The following is an 18,951-nucleotide window of genomic DNA, read 5'->3' as shown; positions in this document are numbered from 1 at the left end:
CTGGAGAGGCATACAAGCTACAGTGTCTTGCACCCACTGTGAAATTAGGTGGAGGATCGGTGATGATCTAGGGATGCTTCAGCAAAGCTGGAAATGGGCAGGCTAATCTTTGCAAAGGACGTATGAATCAAGCCGCATACAAGGTTATCCTGGAAAAACAGTTGATTCCTTCTGCTCAGGCAATGTTCCCCAACTCTGAGTACTGTTTTTTCCAGCAAGACAATGTGCCATGCCACACAGCTAGGTTAATCAATGTGTGGATGAAAGACCACCACATCAAATCCCTGTCATGGCCAGCCCAATCTCCAGACCTGAACCCCATTGAAAACCTCCGGAATGTAATCAAGAGGAAGATGGATAGTCATAAGCCATCAAATAAAGAACTGCTTAAATTTTTGTACCAGAAGTGGCATAAGGTCACCCAAAAGCAGTGTGAAAGACTGGTGGAAAGCAGCCAAGACGCACAAAAGCTGTGATTAAAAATCATGGTTATTCCACAAATTATTGATTACCGAACTCTTCCTGAGTTAAAACATTAGTATTGTTGATTCTAAATGATTATGAACTTGTTTTCTTAGCATTATTTGAGGTCTGCAAGCACTGCATTTTTTTGCTATTTTGACCATTTCTCATTTTCTGAAAATAAATACAAAATTTATTGCTTGGAAATTCGGAGACATGTTGTCAGCGGTTTATAGAATAAAAGAGTAATTTACATTTTACTCAAAAATATATATAAAAAATCAAATACATTATTCAAGGAAAGTCATCTCACAATGTCTGATTATAAATGGCTTAAAACAATTCCATAAATATATTAGCAAAGGGAGGACACCAGGGATAAATGCTTACGTTAGAAACTTTATTTTCAAAATTCTTTTTATTAGGGGATTTTTACAGTATAGAAGATAAGGGGTCGGGAAATGAATGAAGGGAAAGGCAACCAAACAAAGGAAAAGAGAAAAGGAGGTAGGGAGGAAGTGGAGAGAAGAAATAAAAAAATAGGGGAAAGGAAATTAAGATCAACTTAGCATAGTTGTGCCATAAGGCCAGCGTCACACTTGCCGTATGGAAAATCAGTCCAAGTCTCCCTACCGAGAGTCTCAGGAGTGTAATGCGAGTGCAATCCGATTTCTCACACCTAGCTTCCGATTTACACCCGAATGCATTGCGATTGCTATCCAATTGCAATTCGATTTTAACATGAGCTTTTACAAACAGCAATTCTCTGTTATTAAGAATTGTCCTAAAGCCAAATTGGATATAATTCCACACCAAACATAAAAAAGAGGGTGGACAAAAGTATAGGCACTGTTCTAAAAATCATGTGATGCTTCTCTAATTTGTGTAATTAACAGCACCTGTAACTTACCTGTGGCACCTAACAGGTGTTGGCAATAACTAAATCACACTTGCAGCCAGTTGACATGGATTAAAGTTGACTCAACCTCTGTCCTGTGTCCTTGTGTGTACCACATTGAGCATGGAGAAAAGAAAGAAGACCAAAGAACTGTCTGAGGACTTGAGAAACCAAATTGTGAGGAAGCATGAGCAATCTCAAGGCTACAAGTCCATCTCCAAAGACCTGAATGTTCCTGTGTCTACCGTGCACAGTGCCATCAAGAAGTTTAAAGCCCATGGCACTGTGGCTAACCTCCCTAGATGTGGACGGAAAAGAAAAATTGACAAGAGATTTCAACGCAAGATTGTGCGGATGTTGGATAAAGAACCTCGACTAACATCCAAACAAGTTCAAGCTGCCCTGCAGTCCGAGGGTACAACAGTGTCAACCCGTACTATCCGTCGGCGTCTGAATGAAAAGGGACTGTATGGTAGGAGACCCAGGAAGACCCCACTTCTTACCCCGAGACATAAAAAAGCCAGGCTGGAGTTTGCCAAAGCTTACCTGAAAAAGCCTAAAACGTTTTGGAAGAATGTTCTCTGGTCAGATGAGACAAAAGTAGAGCTTTTTGGGCAAAGGCATCAACATAGAGTTAGAGTTTACAGGAGAAAAAAAGAGGCACTCAAAGAAAAAAACACGGTCCCTACAGTCAAACATGGTGGAGGTTCCCTGATGTTTTGGGGTTGTTTTGCTGTCTCTGGCACTGGACTGCTTGACCGTGTGCATGGCATTATGAAGTCTGAAGACTACCAACAAATTTTGCAGCATAATGTAGGGCCCAGAGTGAGAAAGCTGGGTCTCCCTCAGAGGTCATGGGTCTTCCAGCAGGACAATGACCCAAAACACACTTCAAAAAGCACTAGAAAATGGTTTGAGAGAAAGCACTGGAGACTTCTAAGGTGGCCAGCAATAAGTCCAGACCTGAATCCCATAGAACACCTGTGGAGAGATCTAAAAATGGCAGTTTGGAGAAGGCACCCTTCAAATATCAGGGACCTGGAGCAGTTTGCCAAAGAAGAATGGTCTAAAATTCCAGCAGAGCATTGTAAGAAACTCATTGATGGTTACCGGAAGCGGTTGGTCGCAGTTATTTTGGCTAAAGGTTGTGCAACTAAGTATTAGGCTGAGGGTGCCAATACTTTTGTCTGGCCCATTTTTGGAGTTTTGTGTGAAATGATCAATGTTTTGCTTTTTGCTTCATTCTCATTTGTGTTTTTTCATTTAAGACAAATTAAATGAAGATAATAATACCAAAGAATTTGTGTTTGCAATCATTTTCAGGAAGAAACTGAGTATTATCTGACAGAATTGCAGGGGTGTCAATACTTTTGGCCACAACTGTATAAATATTGTGGTGTAATGACCACTGTGTCCGCTAGGGGGCGCTGTTTGGATGTCCCAGGAGAGTGGATGAATGGCAAGATACTGAATGACCGTGATGTATCTCAAGGTGGGTGGCCTTGAGATGGAGATTTGTGTGTGTGTTAATCAGCAGTGATACTGCTGAGGTGTTGGTTCAATGTGTCAGGGACTAGTTACCTACAAACCCACCCAAGGGATGGGTTTAATAACGTGATTGTAAAGTGTATATGTGTGTGTGAAGGACCTGTGACGAGGTCATAGTCATGTGACCAGGTGGGCGTGGCTACGGATCATATAATGTGGCCAGGGTTGGTCACATGGAGGTGAATGCTGGGACATGGTTGATCCAGTGTGGAAGGTCCCGTCTGAGTGAGATGGGGCTGCCTTCTGACAGCAAGTGAAAGCTGTGTTAATGGCTGCACGTGCCTGGGATTTCCCTGGAGGGAATGGACATCTGCAGTATGCTAAAGGAACCATGAGTGACCCTGACGTGGGTGAGATAACAGAGGCTAGAAAGCCTGTGTATGCATAACCTGTATGACTACAGAGTAACAGAGCTGAACTCTGTCACGGACGCTATGCTGTATATGATCTTTATGTTGCTTCTATGTTTTATGCTGCTGAATAAACCGCATGGACTGTTATGAGTTTATGGAAAATCTGTGCCGGATCTGATTTTGTGGCTGCTGAGCGATTTATCCCCTACCCGAATGACAGCGCTACCTCAATATATATATGATCAAAAGCCAGCAAATCGTTTGCCGCGTACAGTATAATCACATCCAGGCTGATAACCACTGGTGAATGAGATGCTGCGAGCACAGCCTCAGTGACGTCGCCGAGGCTGTGCTCCCAGCCGGGCTGATCTGTGGTGACCTCTGGACCATGGGAAAATGCCAGTGATGAGGTCGCCGCAATTCAAGCGCAGTGCCTTCACAGCAGATCACTGCCAGCTGGGCTGATCTGCGGTGACCTCTGGACCATGGAAAAATGCCAGTGATGAGGTCACCACAGTTCACGCTCAGTGCCTTTACAGCAGATCACCATAAGAATTTTTTTTGGGACAGAACGACAGACAGGTATGGTATATTTTTGTTTTTTTTATTTTAGTTTTATTACAGGAGATTGAGGGCTTTGGTGGAATTAGGTGAGGTCGTAAGTATGGTTTAAATTGAGATTATTAAAGGAGTCTGTGTCTTTCTTTCAATTAAAGGCCTTTTTTCTGGGTGTTTTCTTACAATGTGACTATAAGGTTAGTAATTGAGGCATCTTATTGACTCCTCTCCATTACTAACCTCGGGGCTTGATGTCACCAACAATACAAAAGGTGACATCAACCCTCCCCAACAATTACCCCACTTGCCACCAATACAGGACAAGTGGGAAGAGCGAGGCTAAGTGCCCTCTTTCTGGGGCGGCTGAGAGTTGATGTTATTAGCGGGGGGGGCAGTATCCATGGCCCCTTCCTGGGCTATTAATATTAGCCCACAGCCTGCTGACGAAGCCAGGTGCAGTGAAACGCGCGTCGGGGCCTCTGTGCGTTCCTCCACCCTCAATACACGGCAATCATGTCTCAAGGTAATTTACAGCTTGTTAGCTGGCTGCTTGATGTGCTTTATTGATTTATATGCACCTTATATGTACGTGCTGCTCCGGGATATTATATTTAGAAATGACATGTGGTTCATCAGCCGGTCTTTCCTGTATGCCATATTGATTCTATCGCACATGCACTTTACATTTATATGTTATTGTTCTGTGGCTACTACCCTCATATTTGATATAGACTATAGCCGATAACTATTTTTGTATTGCGGGTGGGGTGACGTTTGTTTCTTTTGTATTGCAATTTTCTATCTGCTATACATAATTGTTTGGCTGATATCTCTATTCCCATCGCTGAATACCCTGTCTATTATGTATTTTGTGCTTTAATAAAATTTATATACTTTTCTAAAAAAAAAAACCTATTTTTTCTAGAATTTTTTTGTTTTGCTATATTTTTTATACTGATTATCATTTATTTATTTGATTGTGACTGTGTACCTTTCGGTCCCAATCCCTTCTCTTTTTTGGTTGTTATGGCTGGCCTAGGGGTTGGTTTGTCCTGTTCGGCCACGGTGACATTGTTATAGGTTGAGATATGTGAAAATCATTGCCTCTTAGACCAGAATTCCTCCAGCATAAATCGGATTGAAAAGAGTGAGGGCCCTGCTTGCAAGCTTACAATCTATTAGGAAATAGGGGAGACATAAAAGTTAAATGGTAAAAAGTTTGTGTTGTGTGATACAGCCATAATATACTAAATAGATTATACACATAATGCTGCATGAACCAGTCATCGGTCAGTGTGTGTATAAGTACAGATACAGAGGGCTATTAAGTGCATGCACGGTGTGTGAACAGATGCTATGATGGTCATGATTTTGAAGTAAATTTTGCATGGGCAAAACGGAAAAAGTTAGAAAAGTGTGGTGATAGGCCAGTCTCTGTGAAAGATGTGCAATGATTGGCACAGGGTAAAGGCACTGGTGTAGTGGTTGAAAATGAATATAATCCTAGCTGCAGCATTCAGAACAGATTGGAAAGGGGAGAATTTAGAAAGAGGGAGCCCAATCAGTAGAGAGTTGCAATAGTCCAGACGAGAACGAATAAGAGCAACAGTAGGAGATTTTGCAGAGTCAAAAGATGAGAAAAGGTTGAATTCTAGACATTTTTTATAACATCTTTTCATAAAGGGCTGGATGATTTCCTCAGTAAAAATAATATTGTGGGTTATAGATAAATTAGAGACAAAAATGTATAATTGGTGGAGAAAGGATGAACTTGATAGACCTAGGCCTTTTTCCAACCTACGTATCTTCATAACGTGTAGGTAACATGAGCGAGCAAGTGATCGGATGTAGGGAGAGAAAAAAAAGATCTGAGTCAAATATGACCCCAAGACAGCAGGCATGTTTCTTGGGAGTAATGGTAGAACCACACCCAGAAATAGCAATATCAGGCATAGGTAGATTAGTGGAGGGAGGAAACAAGTTCAGGCTTTGACAGATTCAGTTTTAGATAGGAGGACATAATGTTACAGACAGAGGAAACATTTGTAGAAGAATATTTAGAATTGAGAGTCCTCAGTGGTTGATACCATTTAATAGTTAAGGCCGGGGTCACACTGCGTTTAAGGCAGTCCGCTGACGGACTGCGTTACATCACGGTATAACGCAGTCCGTTAACGCCGCCATAGACCCCCATAATGTAGCGCGTCGCAACGTATGCAGTAAAGCGGCACGAGTTCGCGACGTGCCGTTATTCACTGACGGAGCCTCGGATGCGGACTGCAGCGTCTGAGGCTCCGTCACCGCTAGCGCTGATGAAGCTTCAGCGCTAGCGGTATAGCATAACGCATATCGCGTTATGCTATAGCTTTAACACAGCCCGTCAACGCTATGCGTTGAAGGGGCTGTGTTAACGCTATGTGAACCTGGCCTAAGTGAAAAGATGGTAACACATTGCAAGCTTTCGAGACTACTCAGGTCTCTTCATTAGGCTAGACTAATACAAAATCTGAAGAATCACATATTTATACACAAAACAGCACAGAAATAACGCAATAGATAAGACAAGTGATGTGAAGCAGTTTTGTCATTATGGGAGAGAGATAAACATAAATATTGGAACAGTTCATAGATAAGGAGTGTGAAGGTTTTATTGCCCTCTGATTGGGGTCTAGTTCTGTGTTGTGTGATGACCCCAGAAGGTCTGAAGAGCAAATTCCTTAATTGATGTAAAAAGACATAAATCCATGAGACACATTCACATTCAAGGATGAATTCTCATCGTCACACAATAAGAGAAAAAAGAATGGATCTACTTGTGGCTAAACATTTTTGTATCCCCGGTCATAGCATGATGGACATTAAATTACTTGCACTAAAAGGTAACTTCAAGTCTCAGAGAGACAGAAGAGTCTCTGAGTACAAATTTATGACAACTTTTGACACTCTCATTGCAGGAATTTATGTGCCTCATGGATTTATGTCTTTTTACATCACAGGATAAAAAGTTTGGAAGCCAAGTGGCAAAGTGATCCAGGAACTGGATCCAGGAACTGGCAGGAGGAGCAAGGAGGGTGATACACAACACAGGAAGAAGGGTTGGTAGAGTCTGACAGTGTGGACCTTTAAAGGTAAGATAAGGGAGGGTACTGAGAGGGGGATGACATGAAAAGTACAAGTTGTTGAAAGAAGCAGATCAACAACTCCACCTGATCTGTTGTCAGTTATCGGGGTATGAGAAAAATGCAGGCCAACATAAAAGAAAGCAGCAGCGGTGGTGGTGTCCAACTGCTGGATACAGGTTTCAGTAAAAGCCAGAAGGTCAAGGGAATTTGAAAAGAAAAAGTCATGGATGTAGGAGAGTTTGTTACATGCTAAACATGAGTTCCAGAAGGCACAATTATAGAGACAGAAGGAGTTCATCTTATTACAAGAATGGCCGGGGTTAGGTAAGCTATCTCCTGCAACTATTAAAAGGAGAATAGAGAGAGGGAACAGATAGTTGAGTGATTTGTGAGAACGTCCCTTATATTTTATAGAGGGAAGTAAATGGATCTGTGTGGTTTAAGATTGGGAAGAGTACGCGAGAGCTGGACATACAAGAAGAGAGGAGGGGCTGATATGGATGGAGTGCACAGAGTTTGGAAAAGAACGGTAGATATGAGTGACTGCAGCAGCCAGCACATAAATGGCACAAACACATACAGTGAATAATTTTTTCAAATCAGATGACCTGGAAAGAAGTTTGTTTGAGAGTTTTGAATGTCTTCTGTGCTGTCCAAGTGCGATGTTTAACTGACCAGGCACTTTGAAAAATATGGCACTTCGATAAAATCTTCACAAGTGCCAACTGCTGTGCCCAATTATATAGGGACTTTGTGCTTAATCTAATGCAAATTTAACTCATTAACAATCAACTAAATTAAGACAATAAAATGCAGACAAAGACAAACAAACAAGCAAAAAAGCAAGCTTGAAAACCAACATGGGTCATAAACCTTTTGAGCAGGTAGAGGACATGACAGCATCAGGGTACAATCTCAGTAAGATGAATGAAATATATACAGCTAATAAATGCTTGCAAAGATTGTAATGAGGGTGCAGGCTATAAATGGATGAATGCAGCAGATAAATGAAATATATACCATGAACGATTGAATCATGTTTTTTCCTGCAAAAGAAAAACTACTCAATTTTTTAAATAAACTCTACCCACTCACTGCACACATACAGTAACACGGATATGACTAATGTGGGACACTGCTTTTCACATTCATCCGTCCACTCACATATCGCAACAGGCTAACAGTGTGCTGACGAGCAAACCCCACAGCCAGTTCACATCTTGATGCTCCCACTAGACATTTTTTAAGGCCAGCAAAATACATTGACTGAGTAACACAATAGTAGACACGCACACCCAGCTTGCATTCTGGCATACGCAGGGTAACACAACCAGGCTATACTTTACCTCTTGAGGTTTTACATTTAGAACAGCAAGGAGCAAACTTATTCATTTTAGATTTTATATACGAAAACAGTACAGTGCTTAGAAAAATTACAAAAAACATTAAAAAAAAAGCGTACAACATAAAAGAGATACATACATAAACATCTTGTAGATCAGATCTGTGAGATTTCCTGGCAGAGGAGATACTGCAAAAATTTGGACAAATCTACGTTATTCAGTGTCTCCTGGGTCTGTTGAGAAGAGGAAGGCTAATTGAATGCAATTAAAAATGGGTGCCAAAGGCTCCCATTTCCCACAGGCTCTTCCTAGTAATATTATATTTCTAAGCATACTTTCAACATCCTACACACACCAAACATGACTATGATAATTTGGGATGATATATTTCTGTGGTTTTCTAAGGCCGAAAATCCTTGTGCTTGGAACCACAGAAGTGATTATATCCCCTAATCACAGACATATCAGAGAATTGTGCTGACAGCAGATGATCATCTACGGTATATGGTATGGAAATATTCCATTTCTATTGTGCCATGTGATGTCCCTGGTATAGACTGGAAATGTCCCGTCCACTTTGGTTCAATCATCCCTGCATATATAGGAGACTCCTTATTTTTCATTCCAACAGTAGTTTTTTATTTCTAATTTTAATACCGTATAATCTGCTTATTTCATGCACTTTTTCTATCTTTTATATCATGTAAATACATTAAGCTGCATATTTGTCAACCAGAATAATCATACATTGATGCTCATGTCTTCCTGGTGTGAGGGTTTCATTTTTTGGTTTATCTTATCCATACCTCTATATGTCGTTTGTACATTTTTATTTGTTTTTCCATCATTGTTGCTTTGCTTTCATACAATTTATAGATTTTTCATATATTTTCATTATTTGGTGTGCACTATACATTTTTTCTTTGCAGCTTTTTTATCACTATTCCATACATTCAGTTTTTGCAGTTTAACAGCACCTTATTTATATTGCCCATTGCCTTTTTCTTAATTTAATTATATACTCCCAGAAGATGCTGCCAGGTGCCCAGGAATATTGGGGTTTTAATTATCTAATCCATAACACAATCCATAATGATATTATAATAAACTTTTTATTGGTTCTTGCAAATTGTTTATTGCTCTATATTGCTTCCCCTTTCTCTTGCCGTTACTTTTACTTGACTATAAAAACTAGACTATTTTAGGTTTTGCTACCTGTCATTAACAAATCTGTAGCAAAAAGAAAATGGTTCTCCGCTGTGTGATTTCTTTGATGTCTAACAAGATGTGATCTCTGGTTAAAACATTTCCCACATTCTGAACATGAAAATGGCTTCTCCCCTGTGTGAGTTCGCTTATGTGTAACAAGATATGATTTACTTTTGAAACATTTCCCACATTCTGAACATGAAAATGGCTTCTCTCCTGTATGAATTTTATGATGTCTAACAAGATGTGATCTCTGACTAAAACATTTACCACATTCTGAACATGAAAACGGCTTCTCTCCTGTGTGACTTCTCCGATGTATAACGAGATTTGATTTCCCACTAAAACAAATCCCACATTCTGAACATGTAAATGGCTTCTTCCCTGTGTGAGTTCTCTGATGTAAAACAAGATGTGATTTATTCTTGAAACGTTTCCCACATTCTGAACATGGAAATGGCTTCTCCCCTGTGTGATTTCTCTGATGTATAACAAGTTGTGATTTCTCGTTATAACATATCCCACATTCTGAACATCTAAATGGCTTTTCCCCTGTGTGAATTCTGTAATGTATAACAAGATGTGATTTCTTCTTGAAACATTTTCCACATTCTGAGCAAGAAAATGGCTTCTCCCCTGAGTGATTTTTCATATGGGCAACAAGATAACATTTCTCTGTAAAACATTTCTCACATTCTAAACATGAAAAGGTCTTCTCCCCTGTGTGAATTTTCTGATGTCTAACAAGATGTGATTTCTTGGTAAAACACGACCCACATTCTGAACATGAAAATGGCTTCTTGTCTTTGTCAATTCTTTGCTGTTTAACAAAATATGATTTTAGGAGAAAACGTTCCTCACCATCTGAGCATGAAAATGGCTTTCCTTCTTTGTAATGTTTTCCACATTTATCAAGATTTGATTCATCTGTAAAACATTTGCTACGTTTTATACATGCAAATGGTTTCTCCACTCTGTGAACTCTTTGATGGCCAACCTTCTCCCTTTCATTTTTCATAAGAGTCTGTGATGCCTCAAAAGATAAAAGCTGTTGTAACGGATCAGCTGATAGATCTTCGGTATGTACACCTGCTTTAAAATTGGTAGCCATCGCATGTCCCTCTGAGCTTCTGAAACGGTCATCTGTCAAGAATAAAATAGAGTTGAGCCAAACAATGTTGAAATGACGGTAATAATCTGTTCTTTGACTATTTTGTTAAAGCCAGCTCCTTCACAAGTTCATGTTTCACTGTGCTTTTCATCAGTCTTCTCAAGTGAACTTCTCAGTGAAGAATCATATAAAGTAAATAACTTGATGCACTCTCTAAAATCTACAATTTCTCTAAATCCGCAAACCAAAAGGTAGCAAGTATCAGGCACTGGTTGCATTATTTCACCATATGTGTTTAAACTTTCAAACGTTATTTAACTCTAAACTATGTTTTTTTGCTAAAAAAAAACGCAGCATAATAATCATACAGCCAGTATCTGATACATGCTGCCTACAGATCACAAATGTATCAGCTGTCAGGATCCCTTTAAGGTCGAGTTCACACAGTCTCAGCAAAATTATGTTTAAAGTAAAGTATTTTAAAAATAACATGTGTTGTCTGTTTTTTTTTTGCACACTTCTTGACTTATAATGGATGAATCTGATGTGGAATAAGGATCAAAGTAGTGAATGCATTGGACAGTGTGTAAAAGCTTTCAAGTGAACCAGCATATTGACCTGCATTGCTCCTTGTGCTGTCTGTATGCTACCTGTTTTGCCAAAACACAAACCCCAAAAACATCAGGAACAGAAGATACTAAACCAGTGCCACTTATAACTAAGGAACCCTTCTTATTTTTCTCCCAACCCTGGTCCTGTCATGCAGCGTCCTGTCATAAGCATGACCACACACACATGGTGTCGAAACTTAGGAGCTGATAAATTCAGGAATAAAATTGAGGCGGGAATGGAGGACTAAAGACTGAACCGCTGCCACTAATAGAGAAGAGAAACATTTATTTCTCATTAACTCTTCATCCTTAGGGCTCCTGTTCCTGAGTGCTCTGACATGAGTATGGCTCCACAATTTCTGGTACAATACAATAGCTGAAAACTTTATGAATGGAGGAACAGAGACTGAACTGGAGACACTCATAGATAAGAAATCTTTATGTTCTCCTTCTTCTGTTCCCATTTCTCTTCCATTAGTATGGCTCCACAATCCATCTCATTCTGGTATCTGACATGATGGACACTCTTTACATCTGTTATGCCTCCTGATGAACCGCTGGTGCGGGGAAACGCGTTGAGATGACTCCACAAATGATAAGTGGCCACTTTCTTATCTGGTATATATGCCTCATTGCTAAGGCACTGTTTTCTAATATGGTGGATCTTGATGTCATGATGTGGTATTTTTTTGCTTATTTGTCTGGGATTTTTGCATGAGCTCTAGGGCACTCTTATTATTCATCTCTATACTATCAGTCATTGTTTTCATACCTGTGTTACCAGGGACTGACAGGGCAGCAAGGGATAGTGCTCGCTGAGTGGGGGCGCCAAAAAAAATCGGGATCCTTAGGGTGCCAACCTCCACGGACAGGAAGGTATCAGCTGAGTTTACTGTAGGGCCTTGCAGCATCTCAGTTTAGGTCTATATTGTGGCATTTGCTAATATCTCACTGGGAACGGGTGGTTTTTATAACTATATGAAAGTTGTTTTTATAGGGATTATATGTTCCTCTTTTTCTTCCTGCTCCTCTAGTTCTATTCTCCAGTACAGCTCCTCGACTTCTTGTGCCACAACGCTAAAGCCGAAGGCATCAGGAATGGAGGAGACAAGAATGAACCACTTTATAGTTGTCAGGTATTTATACATTTAGATAAGTTTGTGTTAGGTTTGTGGTAGTTCACTCACGTGGCGGCACACAGAGGTAGAAAAAATGGGAACACCATCTCTTTAAATCCTCTTAGATTTATTGTAAGGCAGCATAAACTAACTCATGGGGAAACAAACTCAGTCTTTCTGGCTAAAACAAGAGCAAAACAACAAAAGAAAAACAAAATGCTGCAACACAGTCTGTATGTTGCGTGCGGCATCCTGCTCTGGAGCAGCACAGGTTCAGTCTGTGCTCGATGAGCCACAAAGCCTCTGGAGACTCCTCTCTCCAGGCTAGCTGAACCCAGACTGCCTGTAGAGCTTGGTTATTTAAACACAAGCCTGTAACTTCCCCATCATGTGATTTATCACATGATCATGACCTCACGCAGGCCCTGGCAGGGGAGATAACGTGGACCTTCTCCCATCTGCTCTATGAAGGTCCACATAAAACCAGCCCCTTTTATGCAGCTTAACCCTCACAACATGTAGTGTGCTGGAGAAAAATGCTCTGGTTTCGTATCACTGATGCCATTAAGTGCAGTGACACCCATCTCCACTCTATTACATTACCAGTGACTCTGTCACAGGTTTTAGAGGAGGAAATTAGAAAAAAAATTGATGCAAAAAATGTGGTAATTCTGTACTAATATTCCCTATCCTAGTTGTGGTGTAGTGACCACTATGTCCGCTAGGGGGCGCTGTGTGGGTGTCCCAGGACGGGCTGTTATGAGTGAGTCACCGTAGGAGGCAAAAACAGAAATGCTAGCTAAGTCCAGAAAACCAGAGAAGTTGGCAGCTGTCGGATTGCAGACCCCTGAACCTAACAACAACAACTAGCAGTAGCCGTGGGGGGTTCCTACGGTGACCTAGACCCCTCGATCACAGCCGGAGAACTGCCTAGCCTAAAGACAGAAAGGGAAATCTAAACTGCCCCAGAGCAGACCCCAAAGCAAAAGGCAGCCCCCAACATATAATGACAGTGAGGCAAGAAGAAAGAACACTAACACAGACAGAAAGATAGACTGAGCAAAGACGGGGCCCAAGCTAACTAGATAGGAAAGGACAGGAAGGCTGCTGTCTGCAATCCGTGAAAAACCCTACAAAAATAAGAGCCAACAACTGACAGTGAAAAAAGGCCCTGAAGACGCTAAGCTTCAAAAGGCTATGTCAGTACTCAGGAATATTCTGAAGACAGAGCAACTGGCAAAAGGAGATTCAGCTCACCCCAGCAGGGAATGGCAGAATCCAGAAAAGCAAGGCAAACAAAAAACAAAACACAAATGCTAACAGGCAAAGCAGAAAACTTAGCTTTAGAGGAGCAGGAATCAGACTGGTCTCAAATAAGTCCACAGAGAAATCACCCGCAGGGCAGAAGGGCGTCGGCAGCCTTATATCCAGTCATCATCATTAGGTTCAGGTGCCTGATAATCAGGCTCATTACCTTCCTTTACCAGAATAGGGAGTTCACCAGACCTCAGTGACGAAGGGGAAAATGAACTCACAACAACGGGCCTACAGGCATATCCATTGTGGTAATGGGTATAGGATGCTGAATGACCGTTATGTATCTCATGGTGGGTGGCCTTGAGATGGAGACTTATGTGTGTGTGTTGATCAGCAATGATATTGCTGAGGTGTTGTTTCAATGTGTCAGGGAGAAGTCTCCAGGTAACAGGGGAGACGGGCGGACCCAGTTACCAACAAACCCACCCAGGGGGTGTGTTTGAGAACGTTGTGATAAAAGTGTGTGAATGGTTCAAGGACCTGTGATGAGGTCATAGCCATATGACCCGGTGGGCATGGCTACGGACCGTATAAGGTGGCCAGGGTAGGTCACATGTAGAGAGAGCGCATGGATCTGGTTGGGCCATGTGGAAGGTCCTGGCAGGCCTAGGTGGAGGAAAGTGTGCTACCTTCCTAAAGACCACGTGCTGAGGCTGCTGACCCGGTGAGGCCTGTGGATATTGGCTGCATGTGAGGACGGATAAGCCTCCTGTGTTTGCTGAGGCTCCAGGACTGAGCCTGAAATCATGGACACTTATGATTGCTTTCGCCTGAGCTAAAGGCTATTCCTTGTGTTATGTGCTGCTTAATGGGTTATGAAGCAATAAACCCTATGAACTTTTAAAGGAATGTGACTCCCGTTGCTCTTGAGCGAGTCGAATCCCTACATAGTATATACTGTATGTTTACCCAATCCAGCTCCCACAGCAGGTATATCTGGAACATAAGACGCACCCCTCATTTTCTTCCACATTTTTGGAGGAAAAAAGTGTCTCTTAGGCTACTTTTGCACTTGCCGTGTTTTTGCGGGTCGCTTTTGCAGCCCCAATAGATTTCTATGGGGCCGCAAAAACGGCCGGCAAAAATACATCAGAGCGCCATGTCCCGTATGGCCGTGAAAAAATATCGATCCTGCTTGATATTTTTCATGGCTCACGGACACGACCTCCATATAAATCAATGGTACTGCAAAAACAACGGTAGATTGTTTTTACGGTACACCGTTTTTATGGATCGCCGTTTTTTTCCCTGCAATTTGTTACAGCAGGGAAAAACGGTGATTCGAGATGGTTTTTTTGCGGGCCGTTTTGGCTTGGCTCTGTGTGTGAAGATTAAAGACCTGTTGTATATTGGTGAACCCCTGTCAGTGGGTAACTAAGTCTGGATGTACTTTGTAGTTCTGTGAAGCCATAACTGCAATATGGACTGTTTACTTTCTGTTTCTTCAGTTCACTATTTTTGTTGGGAAAAGGCTGTTTTGTTTTCACTCGGAAAGATTATGAATTCTAATAAACTTTCAATTGATAATAATAAAAATGTTTGCTCCGGCACATTTTATGTCATATACAAGTCTGAGTATCAATGTTGGGTGACGTGAAAATTCTGAGCTGGAATGTTAGAGGCCTTGCAGCTGATGTTAAAAAACAAGCAATTTTTCAGTTTTTGCACACAGCGAAACCAGCTATAATATGCTTGCAGGAGACTCATATGGTCCCAGACAGGATTCACACCCTGAATGGGCGTTGGATACAAAAGAGCTATCATGCTACGTACACTGCCTATTCGAGAGGAGTAAGTATCTTGATATGTAAGGGAACGAAGTTTGAAAAGCTCAACGTGATCATTGACCCGGAGGGGCAGTACGTGTGTCTATTATGCAAACTTAGTGGTAGGTCAATACTGTTCATAGCTGTGTATATTCCGCCACCGTATAACAATACACTGTTTTTGAAAATACTTGAAATTATCGCGGGCTTCCGTGGAGTCCTGTACTTGGTGGTGGGGGATCTCAACAATGTACCTGACTCTCATTGGGATAGAGGTAGGGGAGAGGAAATGAAACGGAAATGTTAAGACTTGTGACAGATGTGGGATATTTGACTAAACGGTGTCTGACCATTCTCCTGTGTATGTCGTACTTGGTGAGCAGGGTCAGATAATGAATAACAAACCCCCTTGGCGATTAAACCCCTTCTGGCTGCAGTTAATTGATAAAGTATGTGATCTAGAGAAAGAGCTCCAAGAGTTCTTCAAGGTTAATAGTGGTACGGCCCATGAGGGAGTTGTTTGGGAGGCCATGAAAGCTTTCTTTAGGGGGCTTTGTATTAAAGGAATATCTAGAGTTCAGACGCATACTAAGCAGGAGGATCAATGGGTATTCAGGGAATTGAGAGAGGCGGAGAAGGCACTGTCTGAGGGGTTTTCCTTGTTTAGAGGCACACGACAGGGATGCCCTTTATCCCCTTTATTGTTTGCTATAGCAATAGAGCCACTGGCAGCGCTGATTAGAAGCGACCAAAATATTATAGGATTTAAATATGGGATACATGAGGAAAAAGGGGCACTCTATGCTGACGACATGTTGCTATTTTTGGGAGATGCGGAAGGTTCCTTGGGGAGGGTGATGAGGGTTCTAGACGAATATGCCGGTATATCTGGGATCTGCATTAATTGGGATAAGTCTGTTTTGTTGCCACTGAGTGGTTGGACTCTTGTAGGAGATCAGCCAACTCCGGTTCAAGTGGTTACAGAATTCACTTACTTGGGCATTAGGGTGTCAAATAATATTGAAGATTATGAAAGACTTAATTTGAACCCGCTGCTAGGTAAATTTAAACAGAAAATTACAGCATGGAGGAAATTAAATTTAACAATGGCTGGGCATGCTAACTTAATAAAGATGATACTTATGCCTCAGCTTTTGTATGTGCTACACAAAGCACTGGTTTGGCTGCCTCAAAATAGATTTTATAAAATTAACGCCATTTTCAGTGATTTGATATGGAAAGGAGGTCGAGCTTGTATTAAGTTGGAACTGTTGTAACGTCCAAAAGATGATGGAGGCTTGGCGATTCCCAACCCATGGCTGTATTATATTGGGTCCCAATGCCAGCATTTGATAGGATGGGGGGAATCATGATCTTATAAGCTCAGTGGGGAAGGTTATTTCTCATGTTGTAGGGAGGGGCCTGCTGCTGGCTGCTCTGGAGGCGGGTAAATTTCGTCTGAATCCTAAAAGGTTTCCAACTTTGGCGTTGCTTGAAAAACTGTGGAAAAAAATAAAGTTATGGAGGGGTATAGGGGAATACAAGAGATACACAGCCATTTGGTTTGACCCCCGGCTGACTGAACTGCTAAGTCTATGGAATTTTGGACAGTGGAGGAGAATAGGTATATGGTATGTGTCGCAGTTGCTAGATGAGACATTTAAAACATTTGAAACACTTAGGGAAGAGTTCCATTTGGAGCATACTATGTTTTACCAGTATCTGCAGCTGCGACACGCACTCTCTAGACAGTGGAGAAGGTCACCAATAGTGATACAGAATGACAGTATGTTGAATATGATTGGTCCCCAGAGGGGTACTAGCGGTCTTATATCGATAATTTACAGAGGATTGCTGGGTACGTTTTTGGATAGACACCCATTGATGGCTAGATCCAAATGGACAAGGGATTTAGGAGACATATCGGATTAGCAGTGGGAGTCGGTTTTACAAAATGTCCCTAGAATATCTATAAGTGAATCTGGGAGGGTGTCACAGTTATACACTATACATAGGGTATATAGGACACCTGTGTGGATGAAAAAGGCTGGACTAAGGGCAGACTCTGGATGTCCGAGATGTACGATGGATGAAGCTGATATTCTTCATATGCTATGGTCTTGTCCAAGATTAGAGGCATTTTGGATTGGGGTCCTGGATTTGGTGGAAAGAGTGACGGAAGCAAATATTACTCGAGATCCATTGACATGTATTTTAGGACATGTAGAGGAGGTGGCGTCAGATGAATGGGGTAGGCTAGCAATAGCCAGATAGTGTTCCTTGCAAAATAAAGCAATCACATTGCACTGGTTAGATGAAAATCCTCCTACTAGGAAGAAATTTGTAAAGAGTTAATTTTGTAATCCTTAAGGAGCAAAGCGTATACATGAAAAGAGGCAAGATGAACCACTACGAGAATATCTGGGGGGGCTGGTTGGACTTTCCTGGATTGGCTTCTGCAGAACTCGTCAAAAACAGGTTATTAGGGTTATAAAAAAGTGTACAACAATGTAATGCATGGATAAGGATTGTAGATGTGTGACGGGGGGTTCTTGTTATGGGAAGGGGGAGGGGATGTGTTTGGTGTATTTGCATTTATTAAAAAATGGGAAAAGTATTATAATTTGTACTCTAATGTATACTTATGTATGTAATACTATCTTGTATGCTTTCTTGAATAAAAAGTATTTGATTTAAAAAAAAAAAGTTTGCTCCGAGAAGCTTCCTGCCTGTGTGGATGCTACCAGCAACCTAAAAAGTGAGTGAATCCCGATGTGGAAATACAGAAGGTGACCTACAACATTTGTTTTGGTCATCCTCAAACCTTCAAGGCTTCTGGTAAATTGTTAAGTCCCTTATTTGTTAAGTTACTGGCCTCCAGATCCCACTGGTTGCAAAATGTTACCTTCCTAGTATCACATCATCTCAACTAGGTCCTTTCAACTATGATCCTAGCCAGGATCATATTCCTCACCAATCGTTACACCAATGCCTCTACCTTGTGCCAGTCATTACACTGGCTACCCATCCACTCCAGAATTCAGTATAAACTTATTACCCTCAACCACAAAGCGCTCCATGGCTCAGCACCACCCTACATCTCCTCCCTTGTTTCACTATACCATCCTACCCGCACCCTCCGTTCTGCTGATGACCTGAGGTTAGCATCCTCAATAATCAGAACCTCCCACTCCCCGTCTCCAAGACTATACATGTGCTGCGCCAATACTTTGGAATGCACTTCCCAGGTCAAAACGATTAGTCCCCAATTCCCACAATTTTAAGCGTGCCCTAAAAACGCATTTATTCAGACTGGCCTACCGCCTCAACACATTAACCTAATATATCCCTGTGTGGCACAGCCAAACGTTTTACCATAACCAGGTTCCCCGCATCATGTTCCCACATGCTTTATGCATCCATTAGCCATCTGCATCTGTACTGTTACACACTTAACATTATGGCTGGTCCATACAATCAGGGAAACTGTTACCACCCACCTTTCGTGTCTACCTATTTCCTCATAGACTGTAAG

General features: G+C 41.5%; 1 protein-coding gene across 2 annotated transcripts in view; it reads right to left on the bottom strand.

Annotated features, from left to right (window-relative positions):
- Nucleotides 1–9,377: 9,377 nt before the first annotated feature.
- LOC141051064 (uncharacterized) overlaps nucleotides 9,378–18,951 on the bottom strand; it is a 35,876-nt gene continuing 26,302 nt past the window's right edge. For both annotated transcript variants that reach the window (XM_073547900.1, XM_073547901.1), the window contains exon 7: nucleotides 9,378–10,636. In XM_073547900.1, coding sequence (XP_073404001.1) covers nucleotides 9,486–10,636 — 1,151 coding nt within the window. In that variant the 3' untranslated portion in view covers nucleotides 9,378–9,485. The remainder of the gene's footprint in view (nucleotides 10,637–18,951) is intronic.

Source organism: Dendrobates tinctorius, unplaced genomic scaffold (assembly GCF_039654945.1).
Source record: "Dendrobates tinctorius isolate UK_male_01 unplaced genomic scaffold, ASM3965494v1 ptg000155l, whole genome shotgun sequence".
NCBI classification, from domain to species: domain Eukaryota; kingdom Metazoa; phylum Chordata; class Amphibia; order Anura; family Dendrobatidae; genus Dendrobates; species Dendrobates tinctorius.
This window is presented reverse-complemented; position numbering and strand designations above follow the sequence as displayed.